General features: G+C 39.9%; 1 protein-coding gene and 1 non-coding gene across 2 annotated transcripts in view; one reads left to right on the top strand and one right to left on the bottom strand.

The window, feature by feature from the left end:
• The first annotated feature begins 9,475 nt into the window (after nucleotides 1-9,475).
• zgc:171566 overlaps nucleotides 9,476-25,468 on the top strand; it is a 30,655-nt gene continuing 14,662 nt past the window's right edge. Inside the window, exons 1-3 of the mRNA XM_022198769.2 lie at nucleotides 9,476-9,908; nucleotides 14,718-14,832; nucleotides 24,920-24,970. Of these exons, the coding sequence (XP_022054461.2) occupies nucleotides 9,782-9,908; nucleotides 14,718-14,832; nucleotides 24,920-24,970 (293 nt within the window). The 5' untranslated portion in view covers nucleotides 9,476-9,781. The remainder of the gene's footprint in view (nucleotides 9,909-14,717; nucleotides 14,833-24,919; nucleotides 24,971-25,468) is intronic.
• LOC127534256 (U7 small nuclear RNA) lies at nucleotides 22,836-22,893 on the bottom strand. The gene has a single exon (XR_007942288.1). It is a non-coding gene; the product is annotated as a U7 small nuclear RNA (small nuclear RNA).

Genomic DNA, 25,468 nt, shown 5'->3' with positions numbered 1-25,468 from the left:
AACAGCTTCTACTTAAGGATGTATCAGTTTCCTTTAAACAACACTAAAAGGCATCTGAAACTCCCACGCCTTCCTCACTTCCAGAGTAGGAGGGCTGCATTTCAGAGTTTTTCTGAAGTTTCTGAAACTGCACAAAGCAACTGGTCAGGCATGTGGAGGTCAGAGAGTAAACTTTGACAAAAAGATTGTCCAAAATGGAGTGCATTTATTGAATTGTCTTATTCCTCATGTCTGTAATAGCTGTAGCTTAACCCAGAGGTCTGGGAACAAACACTGCAGTTTTAGAAAAAAGAACTATGCTACTACTTTGGCCAACTAGACCAGCCCTCAGTAGAGGGCAGAACCACGCCCATGAACGGACATACCCACACACATATTTACCCAGCCAGCCAGATACCGAAGTGAATGCAGTAACCCCGCTGACGTGTATGTCAGGCGTGGTTAAATAGAGCGACTGGTTGTTATTCTTAGTGGTGTACTACTTATTTCCATGTCTTACCACCTGATGGCACTATAACCCTACAATATACTGACTAACACACGACCAACTGTAACTAGTTTCATATATCCAGACAGTTCTGCAGTGCAGAATGGTCTGACTGCACCTTAATGTCATTCTATAATAGGAGAGAATAAAACAGCCGTCTGACTTGTTTGAATTTCTTTAAACTATTCATTGTCATCTTGGGCAGAGCTGAGCAGAATAGTCCCTGCAAAACAGTGATTTGTCTTGGTGGAACATTTCCATGAAAGGAGGCAAGCACTGTCATTAAAATGACTAACTTAACGAAAAACAGCTAGCATGGCTTCCTTACTGTGTGATCCAAATCCTTTGCAAAACTTGAAATTTTCAGTGTGATGGGTTGCTGCCTTGAGTTTCTTTGCTAAAGGGGATTTTGAAAACAGCCTACATCCGGTGAGTCAGACCGTGACGTACCTAAAAAGTTGCAATTTAACACAACGAGACAACATGCGGTTAGACACAGCAGTGGACATTTAAATGCATGCGACTGCACACTCCTCTGGGGTCGCTAACCCGCTAACTTGCAGAGCAGCAGAGTCAGCCATGGGTCCACATGGGATCATCGCTGCCCTTTTCACAAGTCAAACAGGATCAAACTCGATTAATTTCTCAGTCCCCTGCTGCCTGCTTTATCTGCTCTCCTGTCAAACCATCCATGGTTATTCACAAACCTTTAGTTTATTCTGTCTCGAGAATAAATATAATGATTACCACAAACAAAAAGATGAAAGAAATTTAAAGAACAACCAGACACAGACACCATGAAGTGGTGACAATTTTTTAATAGTTCATATATGTGTATTTTAATCTTTTTTGTTTGTTTTTGCAGAAAACAAACATTATGATTAGATACTACTTGTGTGAAAATATGCAACGAGTGTCTGTGCACAAGTCCTGCAGACTAAGCATTCTTCTTTTAAAATCTGTATTATTTTGATTGAATTTAACTCAAATGTGTAAGCATTTTATTCAGCCAAATATCAGTATGGGTAACAAATTTAGTTCCTTCGCCGAGTCGAATGTGATTCTAAGTAAGCTGACCACTCTGTTAGTGTGGTGAAGCAGAAAGACAAGTCTCAGCAGAACGGTTGTCAATGTAGCATTAACCTCTGAACTTTGGGCTCCAAACAATTTCATGTTTTCCGGGAAAACCCACACTTTTATTTATGTTCTAACATAACTGCACAAGGGTTTTTTAATCATCAGTTAGCCTTTCAACACCATTAGCTAACACAACGTAGCATTAGAACACAGGAGTGATGGTTGCTGGAAATGTTCCTCTGTTCCCCTATGGAGATATTTTATTAAAATCAGCTGTTTCATAGTCGTAGTCGTAGTCATTTTGTATTTCTGATAGTTTAATGTTATCTTCATTGGAAAAAACTACTTTTCTTTCAAACACAAGGACATTTGTAAGTGACCCCAAACTTTGGACAGTAGTGTATTTATGTACAAAGTGGTTAATTCAATCAAATGTAGTATATTATGAAGTATTATTATTATTATTAGTTTGGATCTGGGGCTGCACAGTGACCTATGCCTTGCAGCTAGAAGGTCCCCAGTTTGTGTCCAGGCCTTCCCGGGAACTTTCTGCGGGTTCTCCAACTTCCTCCCATGGTCCAAAAATATGCTCAGATCAGTTGGTAACTCTAAATTGTTCATGGGTGTGAATGCAAGTGTGATTGTTTGTCTCTATATGTAGCCCTGTAATAAACTGGTGACCTGTCCATGGTGTGCCTTGCCTTCACTCTAAGTCAGCTTGGATGGACTCCAGCCCCTCCGTGACGCTAATGAGGATTAAACAGTGTATAGATGATGGATGGGTCTTGGATCTGACTATTTTTCTATGTAAACAAGAGACACCTTGACTGGAATGGTGGCTAACTACTCTGTATAGTTGCAGGGGGGGGATCATTTAAAGTGTTTTTCTCTCCTTAGATTTTTTAAGCTTTCATTCTCATTTGCAGCGTTTTCTCAAATTCAGCATCGGCGTGACATCACAGATGAGGGGGAGGAACGTGCACTTGTTCATGTGGAGATATCGGACTGAAGACAGTCTTCGCTGGTACAAACTGAACTGCCCTGAGGCAAAGGAAGAGCAGATCTGAACACACACACACACACACACACACACACAATCCCACATACTGTAGTTGTCCTTGCAGCCTTCTCTTCTCTTTCTTTCTTTCTCTCTCTCTTCAGCACACAGCTCAATTCTGATGTTTCATCTTGTACTTTATAGTTACAAACTAAAACAGCCTTGTTGAGCTGTAGCAGATTAATTCTTGACCTTTGAAACAGCACAGAAAATCCTGATCACGGTGCTTTGCGAGCACTTGGACTTAATTACTTCAACATCAGAGTTCAGAACATGCGGATCAGTACAATGAGACATTTAGCACCACCAAAGTGCAAAAATCATTGTTATTATTTAGATATGTCTCTAATTTTCTGTTTTTTTGTTGTGAATGAAGAGGTCGGCTTCACAGTTTACCTCAAAATATTTTTTTTCAGAAACCACTGTAACATTAGCGGTCCCGTGTCATTGTTTGATATAGACTATTACTGTACTTCTTTTTAGCCACACTAGTAGCACGACTCTTGCATGCATTACCATGAAATTGGTTGAACATATTAATGTTCCCTTGAGGATGAAACTTAGTGGTCCCATAAGTTTTCATCTAGAGCCGTCATCAGATCATAAATCCAGCTGTTCCGGCACTGTGGTTTGTGACTAAACTCTCGCAGACCTTTCTGTCAACCTGAGCTTTACTTCAGCGCAAATTGTTCATGTGCCATTGTGAGCATGTAAGCGTATGTTCAAGGAGCTGTGGCTGTGGATGGATGGATGGACATCCACAAAAGCTGGCAGGTTGTGTCAATAAAAATGTGATAACTTTCTTCCTCCAAGACTCTTTTCTGAGCAAACACAGCACTGTCTGAAAAGAGAGTCTTGGAGGAAGCAAATTACACATTTTTTTAACTGAAATAACCTGCCAACTTTTGTGGATGTGGATCCATCCATCCATCCATCCATTATTTTTCGCTTGCTCAGGGGTAGGGTCATGGAGGCAACAGATGAAGCCGGTCATTCAAAACATCCCTCCCCCAGCGACTCTTTCTAGTTCTTTCTGGGGGATCCTGAGGGGTTCCTAGGCCAGATGAGATACATAATCCCTCCAGCAGGTTCTAGGTCTAGTCCGGGGTCTCCTCCCAGGCGGATGTGCTTGGATAACCTCCAAAGAAAATCTCCTCGGAGGCATTTGAATCAGATGACCAAACCACCTCAACTGGCTGTGGAGAAAGCTGTGGAGAAGCAATCTCATTCTTTCAGTCACTACCCAGAAGTCATGACTATAGGTGAGGGTTGGAATGTAGATGGACTGGTAAATTGAGAGCTTTGCCTTGTGGCTTATCTCCCTCTTCACTACGACAGTTTGGTACAACGTCCACATTACTGCTGACACCGCACCAATTCGACTGTTCATCTCTCACTCGATTTTCCCATCATGAGTGAACAAGATCCTGACAAACTTAAACTCTCTTGCCATGGTAAGCGACTCCCCTCCAACCCTTCTGTGGATATAATGAGTGAAAATGTTGCTGCGTTTTCAAGGTATGGGAAGGAAAAACAGTGCATGAAGTTCTGATAATAAATGCAGTATTCATCTTGGAAAACTTCCATTGTTTTAACCTGCAAATGCCACCACAGGACGCTGCGCCACCCCACTGAAAGGCAGATTCTGCAGCCTGCTCAGACTGCAGGTAAAGCCCTCACCACTTCTTGTTTATGGAGTTTGTTTGGCCCTTAATTATACAAAACAGTGGAGAAAGACAGGAAACAAGAATGAGGGAATGGCATGTAGTAAATGGCCAAGAGCTGGATTTGAACCCATGACCACTGCATCAAGATCTATAGCCCCTGCTTACAGGTTGCCTGCTCAGCCAGCTGAACTATCTAGGCACCCCAACCCTTAACCATTTCTGACAGGTGGTGGCTTAAAACATAAAGCACATCAGCACTCACCAACATATCAGAGCACTGCATTAGTCAAAACATGATCAAAGCCATTTATTAATTATTAATCTGAGCCAGAATTACTTTGGTGGACGATTTTAGCGGCTGCTCTTCAATAGAATTAAAAAAAATCAAACCTTGCATGTGTTATTGAGTGGATTAAATGACCGTATAATTATGAAGGATGAGCCTGTTTTGCACACACATGCACCAGCGTACTGTATCTGCTCGATCCCACGCCGAGTATTAAAGTGAGGGTTGTTTGAAAGCAGAGAGTGCTCTCTTGTGGTTACTCAGCAGAGGTGCAGTACAAGCTGTCTGCAATATAATGCAAATAAAGTCAGGGATCCATGGACTGCCTGCATTACAAAGTGCTGACATAATCAGATTAGTCTGAAACACCTTCCCTTTGCTGCAGTGTTGACTATAAACACACTATTTGATGCACATTCTCACCTACAGACTCTAATTTCTGCCCAAAGGTGCATCAGAAAGTGAGAATTTCCCCAAATCCTCTCATGCCCAGGGCTCTAAAATTCAAACTGGTCCTCATAAAACTAGCAAGTGCACACACACACACTCTCTCTCTCACACATGCTTCCTCCATTACTCTCACCGTGCTGCTCAGTGACCAGATGTTGCACAGAGGACAGACTGATTGTAGCAGAGAACACTGGCATCCAGCGCCGAACTGATAACATGCGCCCACAGAGCAGCACTGTCATCTCTCGCGAGCATTTTATCTGAATTTCCTCATAGCAAACGGACTCCGAGAGATAAGGAAAAGAACGCGACTGATAATTCAACATGTGATCACAAAGAAATCACCTGCAGATGTAATACAACAAATAAAGTATAAGCGCCTGGCTTTTGGTGACAAATCTGCAGGTCAGCGGAACTTCTGAACTCATCAGAGCCACAGTGAAGATGCAGTGTGGGCAAAATGCACAAAGAAATAAGAAGTAGTAGGAGGGAAAAAAAAATACACACAAAAAATGCTTAGGTTTGTTTCTGCTGCTCACAGCTGCAGCGCTGTGATAAGATGGGACAGAACAGACACCAAATAGAGAGAATAATCTTTATTCTCGAAATGCAGCTGAAGGTGCGTCACACCGACTGCCAGTGTGAAACAAAGACGAGGGAAAAAGGCCTTTTTGGGAGTTGTGACAGATCTAGACAGCCATTTTGTTCCGAAATCTATCAACCTGTCTGTCCAGTTAGTGACAGAGATGTGGGATCCGTAGCCCTTTCAGAAGACACAGGATTAGCAACTCTGCACGTACAACTGATAATCAAGTTATTGTGCCTGATATTGACCTTTTTTCATATTATTTTGATAATTTTAGCGATTTTTTTAAACCAATTTGCAGACAGATAAGTTCATTTAAATATGCCCTTCTTTGGTTCTGATGTGGCCGCCTCTCTTTATGCTTGGTTAAATTGCATTAGATCTGCACCCAATTGATTATTGGCTATTGATTGCTGCACAGTGAGTTATATTTCTGTACGATTTGATACCGATTTGACACCATGAAGAGATTGAACCGGCTACAGTTTCTACAGTGGGCATGATGGAAAATACCTGATCTAACAGCTGATTGGCTTAGCTGTTGGCCCATGTTCATACAAACTTTCAATTTGAGTTGAACTGGTGAGATTTAGATTTTATTTGTCTAATACTGAAGGTTTATTCCATTTGCAGAACACATGTGTGTTGACGGTGAACTTTACCGCACACAGGGGTTAAAAACTAAAAAAGAAAAAGAAAAAAAAATCTTGACTGCTGCTGCCCCCTGCTGTTGAAGGTTTTTTTTTTTAATTATTCAGAAATCAGCAAGCATTTCAGAAGTACAGTAGAGGAGAAAAAAAGGTTTTCAACACCCTTAAAATTTTACACAATCTGAAATTTTATCATAAAATATTTGTGGAAAAATCTTTTTTGTATTTCAGAAGATGTGGCTGCATTAGAGAGACACAAACAAATACAAATGATACACACGTGGACAAAATTGTTGGTACCCCTCAGTTAAAGAAGGAAAAACCCACAATTCTCATTGAAATCACTTGAAACTCACAAAAGTAACAATAAATAAAAATTTATTGAAAATTAAATAATCAAAAACAGCCATTACTTTTGAATTGTTGATTAACATAATTATTTTAAAAAACAAACTAATGAAACAGGCCTGGACAAAAATGATGGTACCTCTATAAAAGATTGAAAACTATTTGACCAGAGTGACATGATTAACTCAGGTGTGTCATTTAATTGACATCACAGGTGTTTCCAAACTCATAATCAGTCAGTCTGCCTATTTAAAGGGAGACAAGTAGTCACCCTGCTGTTTGGTGAAAAGGTGTGTACCACACTGAACATGGACAACAGAAAGCGAAGGAGAGAATTGTCCCAGGACATCCGAAAAAAAATTATAGACAAACATCTTAAAGGTAAAGGCTATAAGACCATCTCTAAACAGCTTGAAGTTCCTGTGACAACAGTGGCTCATATTATTCAGAAGTTCAAGACCCACGGGACAGTAGCCAACCTCCCTGGACGTGGCCGCAAGAGGAAAATTGATGACAAATTGAAGAGACGGATCGTTGGAATTGTATCCAAAGAGCCCCGAGCAACCTCCAAAGAAATTAAAGGTGAACTCCAAGGCCAAGGTACATCAGTGTCAGATTGCACCATTCGTCGTTGTTTGAGCCAAAGTGGACTTCATGGGAGACGACCAAGGAGGACACCACTGCTGAAAAAAACTGATAAAAAAGCCAGACTGGAATTTGCAAAAATGCATGTTGACAAGCCACAAAGCTTCTGGTAGAATGTCCTTTGGACAGATGAGACCAAACTGGAGCTTTTTGGTAAGGCACATCAACTCTATGTTCATAGACTCAAAAACCAAGCATACGAAGAAAAGAACACTGTCCCTACGGTGAAACATGGAGGAGGCTCAGTAATGTTTTGGGGCTGCTTTGCTGCATCTGGCACAGGGTGTCTTGAAAGTGTGCAAGGTAAGATGAAATCTGAAGACTATCAAGGCATTCTGGAGAGAAATGTGCTGCCTAGTGTCAGAAAGCTTGGTCTCAGTCGCAGGTCATGGGTCTTCCAACAGGACAACGATCCAAAACACACAGCCAAAAACACCCAAGAATGGCTGAGAGAAAAGCGTTGGACTATTCTAAAGTGGCCTTCTATGAGCCCAGATCTGAATCCCATTGAACATATGTGGAAGGAGCTGAAACATGCCATTTGGAGAAGACACCCATCAAACCTGAGACAACTGGAGCTGTTTGCTCATGAGGAGTGGGCCAAAATACCTGTTGACAGCTGCAGAACGCTCATTGACAAATACAGAAATCGTTTAATTGCAGTGATTGCCTCAAAAGGTTGTGCAACAAAATATTAAGTTATGGGTACCATCATTTTTGTCCAGCCCTATTTCATTAGTTAGTTTTTTTTAAATAATTATGTTAATCAACAATTCAAAAGTGATGGCTGATTTTGATTATTTAATTTTCAATAAATTTTTATTTATTGTTACTTTTGTGAGTTTCAAGTGATTTCAGTGAGAATTGTGGGTTTTTCCTTCTTTAACTGAGGGGTACCAACAATTTTGTCCACGTGTGTATATTTTTCGTTTATTGTTTACAAGAAAAACTAACAAAATTAAATTCTACCAAAATGACCCAATACTCAAAATTTCTTATTCTTATGGAACCAATCTGTTTTAAGTTTTTAATGGCTTTTTTCAAGGATTTGTTTAGTATTATGGCGGTGATTCTACTAAAAGAAATTTCATTTGAAGACCTTAGTGATTTTTAATGCAATATTTCACAAATACATGTTCGAAAACTTTTTTTCCCACAACTGTACTTGTGTCGGAGTTTGTGTTCTTCTAAATTTTTACATTGATATTTTATTGTTTAATTATTCTTTTCTTTTTGAAATTTTAAATGTTTCCTATTATTATTATTAGTAGCAGTAACAGAAGTAGTAGTATTTCATTTATTTATTTTTGCTCTAACCCCTCATAACTCAATACAATTCTTCCTGTCTTTCAATGTACCATGGCAGTTCTAGTGCTTTTTTTTAATCAAATCAATTTGTGTTTGCTTTATTAATTAATCTATGTTGTATGATGAATATTCTATATTTTACCACATTTAACTGTATTTCTTCACATGTATATAATGTCTACATATTATGTACACAACCATTTTGATATTTTGATTTGTTTCGATTTATTTTTTGATAACTGCATTTCTGATGCTTTCATGATTATATATAATGTTTGCTTTTGTTTTTGTGTTTTTGACAATTGTATATTTGAACAGTTATGTTAACTATATCTATTGTCTTTTGACCATCACATGCACTTCCCTTTGTACCACCGATGTGGACAAGACTCAAGTTGCTTTGCACTATTAAAAATATGACTGCAATGAAAACAAAGATCTATCTTGTTGCTTCTCTGGTCTCTTTTACTGTCTCTTTGACCTGATTAGCTCTCTGGATTATTGTCTTCCTGAGTGTCTTGTTTTGTGGGGTTGTCTGTCAAAGCACTTTGTAGACTAAAAATGTGACATATGCACAAAGTTATTGATTTCTTTATTCAATTTGGTTAATATATCTGGCTCATCCAGGTAGTTACTTACTTTACACAGCCTGTAAGAAGAAAACAAATGTTCATGTCTGACTATTTATGCTTAAAACTAGTTTAAATCTCTAAACTTCTGAGGAGGAAGAGCAGTATGTTTGATTGAGCTGTGAATTTGCTGCAGTTTTCCTCTTTTTGCTGTTTTGTTCTTGAAGTTTAGAAGGTAGCACACACCTCCACCTGAGCTCTACCTGTGCAGGCATTCTGATCTACCTCGCCTACTTCTATGCAGGAGGAGGAGGAGGACTGTCTATCTGACGTGGATCTGTGGAGGGAGTTCCACACGTGATGCTCTTATACAGGATCCTGGACGGAGGTAAAGACCGAGAGCAGAAAGACCTCAGTCAGTCAGCATCAGCACCCGGAAGGAGCAGCGTCTCAGCCTAAATACTTTTCTTTTTTAACATTGGTCCTTTTATCTGAGGCTAAACTCTTATTTTTATTTCGTTTCTTTTTGACCAAACGGCTCCGATTAGTACCAGAGTCCGTCCACAGCCTCCAGCCTGCATCTCTCCTCCTGCTCCTCTTCCTCTCCAGCACCTTCTTTCTTTCTTTTTAGGGTTTCTGACAGAGTGTTGGATGCATCGGCCGGCTGGAGCGGTGCTGGCGGCTCTGACCGTCTTCCTCTGGTGCGGACCGGCCCGGTGCGCGGTGATCCGGAACCACCAGCAGCAGCAGCAGCAGCAGACCGACCGGCCGATCATCGGTAAGACTCGGAACCGTCCGCGGTGCGTTCTGTGCGTCTCCGGGTTGGATCCGGTAGTGCGCGTCGGGATTATGATGCCTGTTATGTAATGTATGGGAGAATGTTCGAGAAAAAGGTGTGCGTACGTGTGTGTGTGTGTGTGTGTGCGTGTCCTCTGTATGGGTTTGGTGCGTGTTTAGGCCTAATACACCTTTCAGTGCAGCCAATGAGTGCATTTAGAACCAAATACAGTGAATTTATTCAGTGTTTATTTTCAAGGTGTGTCCTATAGGTTCACTGTGTGTGTCGGTGTCTCTGTATGTGTGTTGCCACGTTTTTGTATTTTTTTTTCAATTTCCCTCAATATTCCCGTCATATTTTGCTTAATATCAGTTAACCCTTCTGTTATGTTCGTTTCTCAAGAGCAGCAATAATGTTCCTGCCTCAGTTTGACTCAAGACATGTTTAATTATCCAAAAGTGTTTTAACCTTTAACATTTTTTATTTTACAGTTAAAATGTGCTTTATTCCATATTTTACTGTAAAAAAAAGAAACCAAGTTTTAACCTTTAACATTTTTTGTTCTACTTGAAAATTTACAATGAAATGCCAGTGTATTTAACATTTAAGATGTACATTTTTTTGCATGAAATAAATGAAAAAAACATTACTTGTAAATTTTATGGCATGTTTCCATCATCAGCACAACAATACACACATTTAACGATTAAAATTTGTATTCTTTTCGAAAAATAGATGCAAAAAAATACAGTATTGATCTTACAGCATTTTTCCATTAAATAACTGTGCAAGAGAAGGGAAATGTATTTTTTTCCAGAACCATTTTTCTCTTGATTAACTTATTTACGGTGATTCGGTGTTATATAAACTGTATCAAACTGTTTTAGAGTTTGCAGATTTTTACCGTCATGCTTCGATAGTTACCGTAAAATTTACGTACATTTTTTACTGCTTGATAAACTAATAGGAGACACCTCTTCTGTTCAGGGTCAAATTGACCTGCTGGACAATATGTGAAATGAACCATTTTTACACTCATTAAGCCAAGAAGGAGAAGTTTTACACTGAAAAAAAAAATACTTTTCACTGTTTTATTTTAGATTTTTTCTTAATCTTTAAAGTGGTTCAGTTTGACCCACAACATAACAGGAGGGTTGAAATTTAAAAAAAAAAAATACAGGACACGTGCACATTTGTGTTTTTAGAATAAGCATTGTACAATATTTCATCACATCAGTGCTGTCACTATGTTGAAACAATTTGATCCCAGTCTTACCTGCTACGTCTCTGCAGGGTTTTAGGATTTAACCAGCATGCTTACTCGACCTACTTGCTTTTTTTTAATCATTATTATATCATCATTATTATTTTTACCTGTTCTTTGAGTCCTTAGTTTGCCTCTTTTTTACAGATCACACAGTACTTTGTTGTGTTGTGTAAAACCGCTGCCATCATTGTGGTCAGAAGTGTGATGCGACTCATGGTATGTGGCTATGAGTAAAATAGGAAGGGGATTTACATTTTCATGCTAAGGATTTAGAGTCTCACCTCTTTAAGGTGTTTGTCTGGTTGCTTAGTTGCAGGTGTGGTGACGTAACATACAAAAAGAGTCTCTTTAAAGCAGGTTTTAGAGGATTCTGTAGTGTCAGTTTAGTTTTAAAGGATGGTAATGACCAGAAAAAGTCAGGAAACGGCACCACTATGCATTCCTATCCACCCTAATAACAAAATACAGTCTGTGAAAATGCCACAACTTGCCATGTGCTGCAAAGTAACATGATATATATACTCTGACAGTCAATAGAAACTTTGAGACCATATTTTTCAACATAATTTTTCTTTTGAAGCCCAAAACTGGATTTTCTTCATATGAATCATTTGTTTAGCATATTGGCATACAGAAACAAAATCGAAAGTTTCAAGAATGATTTCAAAATAAAGAATTTCACAAAAGAAAACGGCACCTGCCAAACACAAAGTCACAACAGTCAATACCGAGTATGGCCTCCATTTGCGTCGATGCAGGCAGCAATCCGTCGGCTCATGCTTTGGACCAGGCTTCTGATTGTGGGTTGGGAACAGCCCATACGCCTGGCTACATCACTGTAGCTCAAACCGGCCTGCAAAAGTTCTGTTACACTCGGTTTCATGATCTTTAGAGACGTTTACATGTCGGAATGAAAAATTCCATTAAATAAACTGAAAGTTCTACCTTATAGGCAGGTGTCCTTAATACAAATTTTTTTCTCCGGTGAAGTTGTATCAAGATGGAAGTCAAAAGAGTTGAGATATCTGCTCTCTTTTGTGCTGAACATCAGCCAGATGACCGTCCACAGAGTCGCGGAGAGGCTAAAGAATGGTGAAGATCTTTGAGGTCTTCACCATTCTTGGAAGATCACTGAAAGATCTTCACCATTCTTGAGCCTCTCCGCGACTCTGTGGACGGTCATCCGGCTGATGTTCAGCTGCTTGGCTCTGTCAGACTTGTTGTGGGCAGCATGAAGGAGAGCAGATATCTCAACTCTTTTGACTTCCATCTTGATACAACTTCACCAGAGAAAAAAATTGTATTAAGGACACCTGCCTATAAGGTAGAACTTTCAGTTTGTTTAATGGAATTTTTCACTCCGACATGTAAACGTCTCTAAAGATCATGAAACCGTGTAACAGAACTTTTGCAAAGCCCGGTATATTATATTTAGAGTATAACAGGGCTGCAGCTCTGTCACTTAGTGTTTAACAAGTTTAGCTGTAGCTTTGCGTGGAAACCAGTTAAACTGGATGTTTCCAGGGTTTAAAATGCTGCTTCTTATCTGATAAGTGGCCTGAATATGTGACCAAACAAGTTTCTACTTCATCCTGATGTGTTGCACTGGGAGTAAACCTGTCTAGTGGGTTACCAGCATGCACTGGGGCGTAGAAACTGAACAATCACTGCTGGTGTTTTTGAGATCCACATTGTGTTCTGCAGTGTTTCCATTTCAGTGCAGTTAATTAATATGAATGACTGATTCTACTGCAGCAGAAATTTTGTGCATGAATTTATCACCTTTGACAGTTACCTGATAACGAGATGAAACATTAAATCATTACAGCTTCTGTGTTTGTATGTCTTATGTAAAGCAGGACAAGACATGACACTATGTAAAAGTAGATGTTTAATGAATGTTTTAAAACTTAAAAAATACACCATCGCTGCTCTCTGAAACATTTATTAAGGACGGATCATACATTTATTGAAGTGGCATAGAGGCTATTTAGACATTCTAAACAGATCTGTAGTTTAAAATTTGGAATAGACACTTACTACGAGGGAACTCTTGCCTCAAAATTGACCCAGACCAAACTGTGATGGCATAAAATATGAACAGTATGTAAAGGTTAAGAAAGAAGTCAGTTCCACAAGTGAATCCGGTTGAGTGAGAGACCTCACACTGTTTTCTTTGTCTAAAAACCTCATTTTGACCAGACGTGTCCTTGCATTTTTGGAGATACAATCATAATTAAAGCCACCAGAAACCGTGTACAAACTAATACACATGTCTGATAATATTCTAATGTCAAAGCTCTTACTCTTTTTTTTTATACATACAGACGTCACTTCAGAGGTTTTCATTTGAGTTTAGTGTTATTCCCAATTCTGACACTGACATGTTTTGAGTATCAGCGTATTGTAATGGGAATCAGTCTGACACTACATATATGATTATTACCCTGCCAAGAAACACGGCAGAGTTATGTGACGATCGGCGTTGGTTTGTCTGTCTGTCTGTTCGCAACATTACACAAAAATGGACGAACAGATTTGGATGACATTTTCAGGGAAGGTCAGAAATGACACAAGGACCAAGTGATTAGATTTTGGCAGTGATGCGACTTATAGTCTGGATCCACGAATTTGTTAAGGATTTCTGTATCATTATGAAAGAGCAACATGGCGTCACTGTAACTATGACAACAAGTGAACACTTCGTCAGCTGCCTGCAGTGGACTTATCGGGATTTATCCATCGGAAATTATACAAGGAACATTTGATTAAATTGTAGAGGTGTTTCCAAGTCCCATCAATTCCCACCGCTTGCTACATACAGTGGGTACGGAAAGTATTCAGACCCCTTGAATTTTTTTACTCTGTGTCATTGCAGCCATTTGCCAAAATCAAAAAAGTTCATTTTATTTCTCATTAATGTACACTCAGCACCCCATCTTGACAGAAAACAACAGAAATGTAGAAATTTTTGCAGGGTTAGGGTCATTTTCCTGGCTCTCCTGAAGTCCACAATGATCTCCTTTGTTTTTGGTGGTATTCAAAGAAACAACAAAGCAGGGGGCTGACATAGTAAAAGAGTTCATCTTTTAGAAATTCATGGACTTGGAATATGTATAATAGCAGTATGATTCTGTCCTTTTACTGAAATTTATGAATTTTACGAAGTCGTAGTTAAACAATTCATGCCACAGATCAATGTTAAACCGTCTCTGCAGGAGTGAATGTTATTTCTACAGGAACCAAGCTCTGACTCAACCACAGCGCATCTTGCTGTTGAAGCTTGTGATCTTTTTGTGATATAATGTTCCAGAGAGATTTCCAGGAAGAATAAACAAAAGGAATCCTAAACTATGATGTGCATGTCACAGAAGATACCTGCAGGGGGTTTAATCTCTCTAAGAATGCATCAGTGCAGATGTTTCCCTCGTCTGGACATTTCAGCCCCCTGCTTTGTTGTTTTTTGAAGGCAAATTTTTGTGAGTTATGCAGCAATAGCAACCCTTCTGTGCGCGTATCTATGAAATATCTGTCTTCCATAGGTGTGTTGGCACAGGAAAACCTCCCAGGAGACCAGTTCGCTCGAGGCTCCTCTTACATCGCTGCCTCCTACGTCAAATACCTGGAGGGGTCTGGAGCCAGAGTCGTCCCCATCCGGTAAGACTGTTACACAGAATAGACAGAACCTTCTGATTTCAGTACTAGCTGATTTGCTGACAACCATAATTATCATGATAACACAAGATTACTTCTGGTATGCCATGTGATAACAGGACTATGCTTCTTCCAGTGAGGCGATTGCATAATATAAATTACTGTAGAGAAAATGCAGACCATAAATGGGTGATACTGGATCTTCAAGTGATCCTTAATCCGCAGACTCGGACATTTCATTCATTTCATTTTTCATTTATTCTTTTCCATGGTAATGCATGAAAAATCAACAAATGGATACAATTTATAAAGCACAGAATACACACATTCCATATACAAGAACAGGAGTAGGATGAAGAATAAGATCCTTTCTGGTGTAAATTTGCATATGGTTTCACTTTTGTCGCAGTTTCAATGGGCCGTTTCATTTGACAAAAAAAAATGTGACGTGCTAAAAACAGCCCCAAGTGGTTGTCAGGAAGAACAAAATGGTTCAGGTTACCAAGTAAGACAGTTCTAATTTAATGAATAAGATGGAAACTTAGAAAATATGGTAAGCATTTTTGGTCACGCTTCAAATAAATCCCCAAATAATAATTATGTATCAGGTGCAGCATTTTTGAAGATATTTGGATTGTAAGATAAGCGTGAACTAAACCAGGATTGTCAAACTCATTTAGTTCAGGGGCCACTTTCAGGCCAATTTGATCTCAAGTGGGCTGGACCCGTAAAATCACAGCAAAATAACCTATAATTGACAAGAACTCCAGAGTTTTTCCTTTGTTTTAATGCAAAAAAGTATGTTCTGAAAATGTTCACATTTAATGAACTATCTTTGTACAAAACATTATGAACCGCCTGAAATTTCTAAAGAAAAATAAATTTAATTTCAACACTATTATACCTCCGTTAGTCATTTACACGTTACAACTTACAGATCACAGTGTATCTACACAAGGAGCACAGCATTTAGTCACAAGCATCTGGAACTGAATGATATGGTATTTTACTTTTTGATAAGACAGCAAAAGCAAGAAACAAAATGAGAAAAATGACAAAAAAAATTGACCTAAAAGTTACAAAGCAACAAAAAATGAGCAAATGACACAAACGAGACAAAAAAAATGACAAAAGCTAGAAACAAAATGACAAAAATAAAACAAAAAAACACCGGCACGACAAAAGGGAAACACATAATGACAAAAACACGAGACAAACGAAAAAGAGACAAAAAACAACAACAAAACAAGACAAAATATTACAAAAAGAAGACATAAAATGACAAAAGAACAATGAGCAACCTAGTATTTTACTTTATGATCAAAACAACGTGTTATGGTCTAGAAATTATTTTAAATGTATTACTTTTACAAATTTGCAATTTGCAGTCAATGTCTTCCCAAAACAGAGACTGATAAAGCATAAAGGAATTGTTCACCAGCTGTATTATTATTATTATTATTTCTGTTTTAATATCTGTTCTTTACTTGATCCAAAGATTGTCTAACACAGTCAGGGTTACAGCTCAAAGAATAAAGCTACATTGTCTTATACTAGAGAAGAATTCATCTAAGCAACGCATTAATTAATTTAATGGAATGCACATTTGTATACAGCCTGATCTACTTACGCCTAAATTATTGGTTAGTGATCTAAATAAGCCTGTTAATTTACACATTACAGTCCCTGTTTCAGTAGCTTGTGTTATATTTGTAATACGGGTTTGGGATGATTGATAGTTTGTTCTGCTGACAGTTGTGGTTATGGGAGACGCCAGTGTTTACAAATAGTGACGTCACGAAGTCACGTGATTACGGCGCTGGTTGGCAAGAGGAACGTGAGGAACAATGGCTGATGATAGCAATGCGAACTATCCTTTCGTGAAATTGTCCGATTATGCTCAATCCTTATCACCTGAGGCCTGACAAATATACGTGAGTAAGCTGAGATATCAGGGAAACGGTAAAACCTTGCCAGATCCCTACAATTTGAAGACTGAGTGGGTTGACGATCCTTCATTGTGGCCGGACATTTCCTTCACCGACATTTATTTTTAATTGATTGACACCGCTGGGCCGTTCACCCACCCAAAAATATCTAATTATGAATTAAAAATAATATATCTTCTGTTAATCTTCAACAAGATGTCAAAGAAACGTCAAGAAGTTGCTGTATTTTTTGTCTGCAGTATGGCTTCTATGTAACAGTAACAGACCCACAGCATTGGTGATCGAAAATAGGACAATTCTAAAAAACGGTCGCTCGACGCATACGGAAACAAATATGGTTACAAATAGGAGGCTGCTGGCTTAAGGAGATGTTATTGAATATGCTTCATTCGACTTTAGTATACTTTCATCGCCTAAAAAGCGATCGGTAACACATGACAACACTGAACCAAACCGAAAGTGGAGAGATCGCTTCACACGAAGGATGCGACACTAAATCAATATCTTTTGGTAAATAAGCTCAAAGTTAGACATACTAAACATGCTAAACTGTTGAATAGTTTACCTGAAGAAAAGTGGGAGACACAAACACGATCTCTGCAGCTTACTGGGGTACAATTTTTCTTGTTGATGGCTGAAGCCACCGCCATCTTCTCTCTCCTGACATCGGTATTCGGTGAAATTTCAAGCCTGATCCCTTCTCAAAACGCTTCGTACAACCAACAAGTACACACGCTATTACCACTGTGGTAAATACATGTGCAATTTCATTCATGAAAAGCGATAACTTTACGTATTTGTTTCAAACCCGATACCGTTCTCGTAGCAAGCCGTTATATTACTGCCGGTTCTTGCCAACCAGTAGCAGTCTTGTACCACGTGACCATAGCAAATGACGACACGCTGGCGTCTCCCATAGACCGGTCTGTGTTTGTGATTAGTCAACTCCGCCCCTTTTATGTGCTCATAGTCTGATTCAGAAACCAGAAGCTGACTCACGGTGACTCAGGCTGCTTTGTGACTGCTGTCGTTAAGCTTAGAGAAGAAAAAAGACATCTTGGGTGTGCTGAAGTTGGTGGTGCAGTGGTTTGGCATAGTCACCTCACAGCTAGAACATCTTAGGTGTCGGGGGCCTTTCTGTGTGGTGTTGCTGCTAATTCTTCAGAGTGTGAATCCACAACAGACTCCTGCAATGACCAAGCTGTGTCTGGACACCTCGTTTGTTGTGTCCCAGACCCTTTATCTCCTACCTTTTAGCACCTACATGCAAACCAACCACTGGCAACTAATGCCCCGGTCATACCCTGTCATGTTTTCTGTCAGTGTTCTGAATCAACTCATCTGCACAAACTCACTCTTTGGGCCTGTAAACTCACCACATGCTGGAATACCAATAAAACACCATGAAGCAGCAAACTGTGGATCAGGGCTTTGAGTCTTCTGTTAAGGGTGTGGTGGCAAGCAATGTGTGATTTATTTGAGCGCTGTGCTTGTTGATAACCTCTGTACACTATGTCACAGTGGTCAAACTTTGTCTGTTTGGAGTATTATGGGCTGCACACCAGTCTATTTCCCTAAATCTGAAAATGCAAATTGTGCTTTCACTGTCAGGTCACATATATTTCTTAATAAATAAGATACACAAGCACTCGATGGCAATCTGCACTGTGAGGCATTTAAGGAACATTGGCAAATCTAGTGTCTATTCATAGGCAAATATTCAACTTGTGAGGTGTTTCACCTGTAACCCGGTGGGACCAGGTGGGTGCGACAGCCTGACAATGTCTGTCACACTTTATTATCAAAGACAATAATCATAGGGGAAAATAAACAAAAAAATACATTAAAAAATCATATTCAACAATGCAAAAGTAACTCTATGCAGAAAATTTAATGTAAAAATACATCTTAAAAGAGTATTTCCTATTTTAGTGACAGACGTATTCCACAAATATTGACCAAACTGTCAAAAATGAGCAATGCTTAAGAAGGTGAACCTTCACTTTGTGATTTCATCGGCAACCCATATTCTTCCTTGTCTGACCCACAGAAAACATACCCAGGAATTAACCTGAATCTTAAAACCTATTGTTCTTTATTCCAAACCTTGACCCTATACAGCACCTAACTTTTGTTATAAACCTACCAACTACTGAAAAATTAGTCTTCACTATCGGAATCGGCAATTCTAGCCCTTTATTTACTTAGCATTGGATCAACACTAAATCTTGCAGTATCACACACCCCAATGAGCCACAAATCAGCATTTAGTGCTTGCTGCAAAAAATTAAAGTATCATTTTGAGACAATATATAACCTATAAATGCTATCAGGACTTTGGGTTTTCTATTTACATATGAAGGAGGAACTCCATTTATCAGAGTCCTTCTTTTCTTTTTTTTATAGCGTTTATTAAGTTCATTTCAAATATACAAAGGCAACATTTTAAAAAACATCTTTCAACAACATTTACAATAAATACAATGGCAATGAAATTAAAAAGTATACATGACAATTATTACACAGGGAAGAAAATTCATTTTTTCCTCATACATTTCAAATCCATGCTGTGTTACATATCAGGTGAATCATTCAATGTCAACTTAAGTTTTTAGTGTGTAATCATGCAGATGAGTTTACACTGAAAATTAAGAGGTACTTTCCACACTTGTAATTTTTGGTTTCTCCCTTTGCATGATTTGTCTTTCAGGATATAATCTCTGAAGATGTTCAACATACTTACGATAACAGTCTCTTTTGGGATGGCATACTTTTTAAACACCCATACATTCCTGGCTTTCCATAGACTCTCCTTTACACAGTTTATGACTGCCCACCATCTGTTCACATTTTCTGGCGGCGTGTCATTTACAAACCCATACGCAATGTCATCATAGGTCGGCGGGGCCCTGTAGAGGTCCCGCAGGCAAGGGAGTACAAGCAACCAGACATCTTTTGAAAAGGGGCAAGACCAAAAGAGGTGGTGGACAGACGCATCGTCTCCACAAGTTGGTCTTGGGCATTTAGGAATACGAGCGCAGTGTCTCCGCTCAAGAAAGGCTCTTGTAGGTAAGCACTGGTGGGCAATTTGCCATGCTAAATCCTTGTGTGTGTTGGCCAAGATGCTGTTGTTAACATTGGCCCAGACTCTTTTGCATCTTTCCTCTGTCAGTGCACCCACAGGAGCCAATCTTGATAAGTGAGGGGACAATACTTTCTCAATATTTGCTCTCGCAATTTTTTTCTGGTGGGATAACTGGAAAGCCATTTCTTAAGAAAGGATCACTCTGTTGTAGATTGATGGACAGCTGTCTGTGTATGGGACACTTAGGGATGGTCTTTCACCCCAGGCATTTTGTACTTTGCACCCTACCCAGAAGTTTGCAAAGTAATTCCAAGTAGGGCCCTTACCACTGCTCAAACAGGCTTTCAAGATCAGGCTTAAAAACATTGCTTCTAAATTTATCAGAGTCCTTCTTGAAAATTACTGCAAGATCACTTCATCCTGTCAGCTTTGTGTCTCAGTCTGTGACGCCTTTCAGACTCACAGCGGTTTCAGTCGTGGTGCCTGATGTGGTGTAATGTGGGCGGAGCTTGTGCTAACAAGAGGAACATCACCCTATCAGTACCTCATTATGAGATGGGGCAATGTATTTTTGGTGCATTTATGGCTCTGAAGCAGCTTTCCCTCATTATTAAAAACATAGTAGCATTGTAGTGTTTTGTGCCATGGAACTTCAGATTTCCTTTTACACATAAAGGTGGGACTCTCTTTATAAGGGTCCTGCTGGAAAATTACTGTAAGATCAATTCATCCTTTCAGAGTTATGTCTCAGTCGTTGACCCCTTTTAGACTCACAGCAGTTTCAGTCGTGGTGCCTGATGTGGTGTAATGTGGGCGGAGCTTGTGCTAACAAGAGGAACGTCACCCTATCAGTACCTCATTATGGGATGGGGCAATGTTTTCTGGTCCTTTTATGGCTCTGAAGCACCTTTCCCTCATTATTGAAAAGATAGTAGTGTTGTGGTTTTAAGACATTGTGACAGTGTTTTATGTCACAAAACCAGGCGTGAACTAACCGTGACGTCACCCGTTGGTTTCAACGCCGAGATTTTGCTACTTCCTGGTCGCCATTTTGGATTTTTTGGAGCCAGTGATGTAAAAATCGTCATCAAACAGGCTGGACCGGAGAGCAACTAGGTGCAGAACCAGTCTATGGGCGGGCCAGACTGAGAGCTGAAGACTCTTTTATCCCGCCCACATTTTACCGCAGAGGCTTCTGTTGCTGCTTACATTACATTAACACATTACACTTCTGCCGCATGTATCAGGGTCCAACTAAAACACACAGGCGAGAGTTTGCTGCCGCTGTTTGCATAGCAAGCGTTGCGGCGTCAGCTATTACATACGACAGAATGGGATAGCTAACCGAGATGAGACGTCGGCTAAACCTAGCACTCGGCGGATAGCTAGCGTAATTAGCAAGGTGCATCGATGCTGAATGTCTCTTTTTTAGGCCACGACACCTGAGAAAAAAGACCAATTTTTGGGGTACACTGGACACATCATATTTAAGGGTAAAATTGCATATGAAAAGCAAACATTTACTTACCGAAAAAACTGGATAACGGAACCCTTTGAGGGTCTGTTAGTGCAATTAACGAAGGACCAAGCCATGGTTACATTGAACGACAACTAATAATAACAAGTCAACAAACTGGAAACCTGTGGAAAATATGAATAATTAGAGGACAACTTAATCTAAATGTGGAAGAAAGACAAGTTCCATGGAATAAGCCTGCTGAATGCCTCGCCCTAAAGTATCTGTCAATCATTCCAGAAAAGACTGAGGCACGCCCCCTGGCTCCGCCACCTTTAACGATTTATTTAAAATTCAGTATTGATTTAAGATCGGCCACCTGATCACTCATTTTGACCATGAAAACTAACGGGAGAAAAAATCCTGAGCTGTAGAAAATCAGCCTATCACTTTTTTTTTTTTTCCGGTGATGAATTGGGGTCTTTGGAGCAAAAGCTTTTTGGAGCCAACCCCAGCAGACAGCATGATATTGCAAGTTTTTGACTGTTACGTCCACCAGTATTGGTGTGCCGTTCGTTTTGAGGTGGTGTTTTATTGGGTCTTTGTGTGGGGGAAATTTGTGTGTGGGTTCAGCTGTGGCTTTTGCAGAGTCTTTGGAACCCCAGCTGCCAGCCATTTCAGCTGACGACACAGAGCTGATGACGACCTGTGCTCCAGTCTGGTTCTCCCCGCCCTTCGACCATCCGGATTGGGCCACCCTCCAGCTCCTCCTCCTTGGACCAATCAGAGGCAGCCAGGCACCACACCTGCTACCTATAAAGGTCCACCATGCCATTAGTCTTGGTGGCTGGTACTTAGACCAGTCCACCTTGTTGTCTCTTTGCACTGCAGCTCTGTATTGTGGTTCTGTGTGGTCTTTCGGTCTGGAAGCACTTGTGGTGGGTGCTACTGACAACTTCGACCTTCTGTTGGCTTTAGTTTAGTGTGGAGCCCTATGTGTCAGTGGAGACTGAGGCTCCAATTCGTAGTCTGCCAACTGTGTGTAGAAGCCACTTCGTATTTTGAGCTTTTGTGAACTGTGCTCAGTATGTACACTTATTCAGAGGCACCAGTTTTGTTTAGTTCGTTTTGTACACCTTTTGTATTAGTTTTTGTTCCTGGTGGTGGGTGTTGCTTCTGTAGTTCGGTTTGGCTCGGGAGTTTAGTTGTTTTCTTTGTGTTTAGCTTAGTTACAAACTCTGTTAGCCTTTGTTATGTTTTATTCTGTTCTTTGTTTTGGCAACACTCACCAGTCTTGTGTTTTATTGTCACTTTTTTATTCCTTTTACTACTAAGCAACAAATCCCTTAACCTAAACCAACACCATCTGGTTATTTTGTTGCATCCAGCCAACCCCTAGAGATTGGATTGTAACATTGACACTTGTGGGTAGGCTTTATTTTTGACACCGGATGCTATGTACATCTTTATATACAGTCAATGCACGAAACCTCAGATTTTCTATTCACACGCAAAAATGGGACTCTCTTTATAAGAGTCCTGCTGGAAAAATACTTAAAGAGCATTTTACCCTGTCACCTTTGTGTTTCAGTCTGTGACCCGTTTCAGACTCACAGTGGTTTCAGTCGTGGTGCCTGATGTGGTTTAATGTAGGCGGAGCTTGTGCTAGCAAGAGGAGCATCACCCTATCACTACCTCATTATGGGATGGAGCAATGTTTTTTGATCCATTTATGGCTCTGAAGCACCTTTCCCTCATTGTCCCCCTTTTCGCGAACGCACGAAAAGGGGGAACTAGTATTCGCCTCCGTCCGTCTGTACGTACGTATGTCCCGCATCCTTGTCTGCGCGATATCTCATGAAGGAATTGTCGGATCTTCGTCAAACTTGATGTCAACATGTATTAGGATGATCCCCCAACACCAGTCAATTTGGGTGAGCGTTGCATAATTTTCAAGGTCACACTGAGCGTTTGTTGACTGTGACTTTTGAATCCATGTCTTCGGCGGGGGACATAGACACGTTAGTGTCAAACACTTGTTATTAAAAAAAATAGTAGTATTGTATTTTTAAGACATTGTTACAGTGTTTTACGTCATAAAACAACATACAAAGGTGGGACTCTCTTTATAAGAGTCCTGCTGAAAAATTACTGAAACAGCATTTCATCCTGTCAGCTTCGCGTGTCAGTCTGTGACCCTTTCAGACTCACAGTCATGGTGCCTCATGTAGTTTAATGTGGGCGGAGCTTGTGCTAACGAGAGGAACGTCACCCTATTTGTACCTCATTATGGGATGGAGCAATGTTTTTTGGTCCATTTATGGCTCTGAAGCAGTTTTCCCTCATTATTAAAAACACAGTAGCATTGTAGTGTTTTATCTCACAAAACTTTGGATTTTCTGTTTACACATAAAGGTGGGACTCTCTTTATAAGGGTCCTGCTGGAAAATTACTACAAGATCACTTCGTCTTTTGAGCGTTGCATCTCAGTCTGTGACCCCTTTCAGACTCACAGCAGTTTCAGTCGTGGTGCCTGATGTAGTTTAATGTGGGCGGAGCTTGTGCTAACGAGAGGAACGTCACCCTATTTGTACCTCATTATGGGATGGAGCAATGTTTTTTGGTCCATTTATGGCTCTGAAGCACCTTTCCCTCATTATTGAAAAGATAGTAGTGTTGTGGTTTTAAGACATTGTGACAGTGTTTTATGTCACAAAACCAGGCGTGAACTAACCGTGACGTCACCCGTTGGTTTCAACGCCCAGAATTTGCTACTTCCTGGTCGCCATTTTGGATTTTTTTGGAGCCAGTGATGTAAAAATCGTCATCAAACAGGCTGGACTGGAGAGCAACTAGGTGCAGAACCAGTCTATGGGCGGGCCAGACTGAGAGCTGAAGACCCTTTTATCCCGCCCACATTTTACCGCAGAGGCTTCTGTTGCTGCTTACATTACATTAACACATTACACTTCTGTCGCATGTATCAGGGTCCAACTAAAACACACGGGCGAGAGCTTGCTACCGCTGTTTGCATAGCAAGCGTTGCGGCGTCAGCTATTACATTACAGCGTGATATTGTGAGTGTTCGACGCTTCTGGGTGGGCTTCATTTTTGGGGCCGGATTCTACGTGTATTTTTATATGTAGTCTATGCACCAAACCCCAGGTTTTTTATTTACATACAAAGGTGGGACTCTCTTTACAAGAATCCTGCTGGAAAAATACTACAGAGCACTTTATCCTGTCAGCTTTGTGTATCAGTCTGTGACCCCTTTCAGACTCACAGTGGTTTCAGTCATGGTGTCTGATGTGGTTTAATGTAGGCGGAGCTTGTGCTAACGAGAGGAACATCACCCTATCAGTACCTCATTATGGGATGGAGCAATGTTTTGAAGTCCATTTATGGCTCTGAAGTGACTTTTCCTCATTTTTTTATGAGTAGTGTTGCATTTTAATAACATTGTGATGGTGTTTATGTTATAAATTCAAGTGTCTTGTCTTAAAACCTATTTTCTGTGCCTTTCTTACATGATTTTTTTAGTTAACCCATTAAATTGTCTAGAATAGAACAGACTTTTAATGCTTTTGTTTTTGTTCCCAGAATCAATCGCACAGAAGAGGAATATGCTAAGATATTCTACTCAGTAAATGGGTGAGTTCATGGCTTAGCCCCCATCTTTATGACAAACTTGGCTTTTGCTCCCATGCATGTAATAATTGAACTAAAATTTGTATGTGTAAACATTTTTAAAAAATAAAAACATCTAACAACTGATAATAAAAAAATGTCACAGTTGTCACTGTAAAATCCAAAGATTGCCAGGTTAATTTAGCAAACTGATGAGCAGGAGATATTTGAACACTCTTGATGCTTTTGCTGGTTTATGATGCATCTTCGTTGCTTGGTGTTACTAAAGAGAAGCTTATCTGCTCATCAGCCTGAGAATATGACACTTCTGCTTAGACAACTTCTGCAATTTTATCAGCTTCCTTGTAGCTGCACACCAGTCATGCCCCTACTGTTTTGCAAGAAGCCACATAAGTCAATTGAAAGTGCAATAAAATACATAAACAGTGAGTGAGACTTTTGTCACAGCAACCATGAACAATGTGGACACTGCTATTTGCATGTAGTTCTAACACATTCGGC

This window comes from Acanthochromis polyacanthus, chromosome 5, assembly GCF_021347895.1.
Source record: "Acanthochromis polyacanthus isolate Apoly-LR-REF ecotype Palm Island chromosome 5, KAUST_Apoly_ChrSc, whole genome shotgun sequence".
NCBI classification, from domain to species: Eukaryota; Metazoa; Chordata; class Actinopteri; family Pomacentridae; genus Acanthochromis; species Acanthochromis polyacanthus.
The sequence above is the reverse complement of the archived record's forward strand: the minus strand, read 5'-3'. Positions and strand labels throughout refer to the sequence as shown.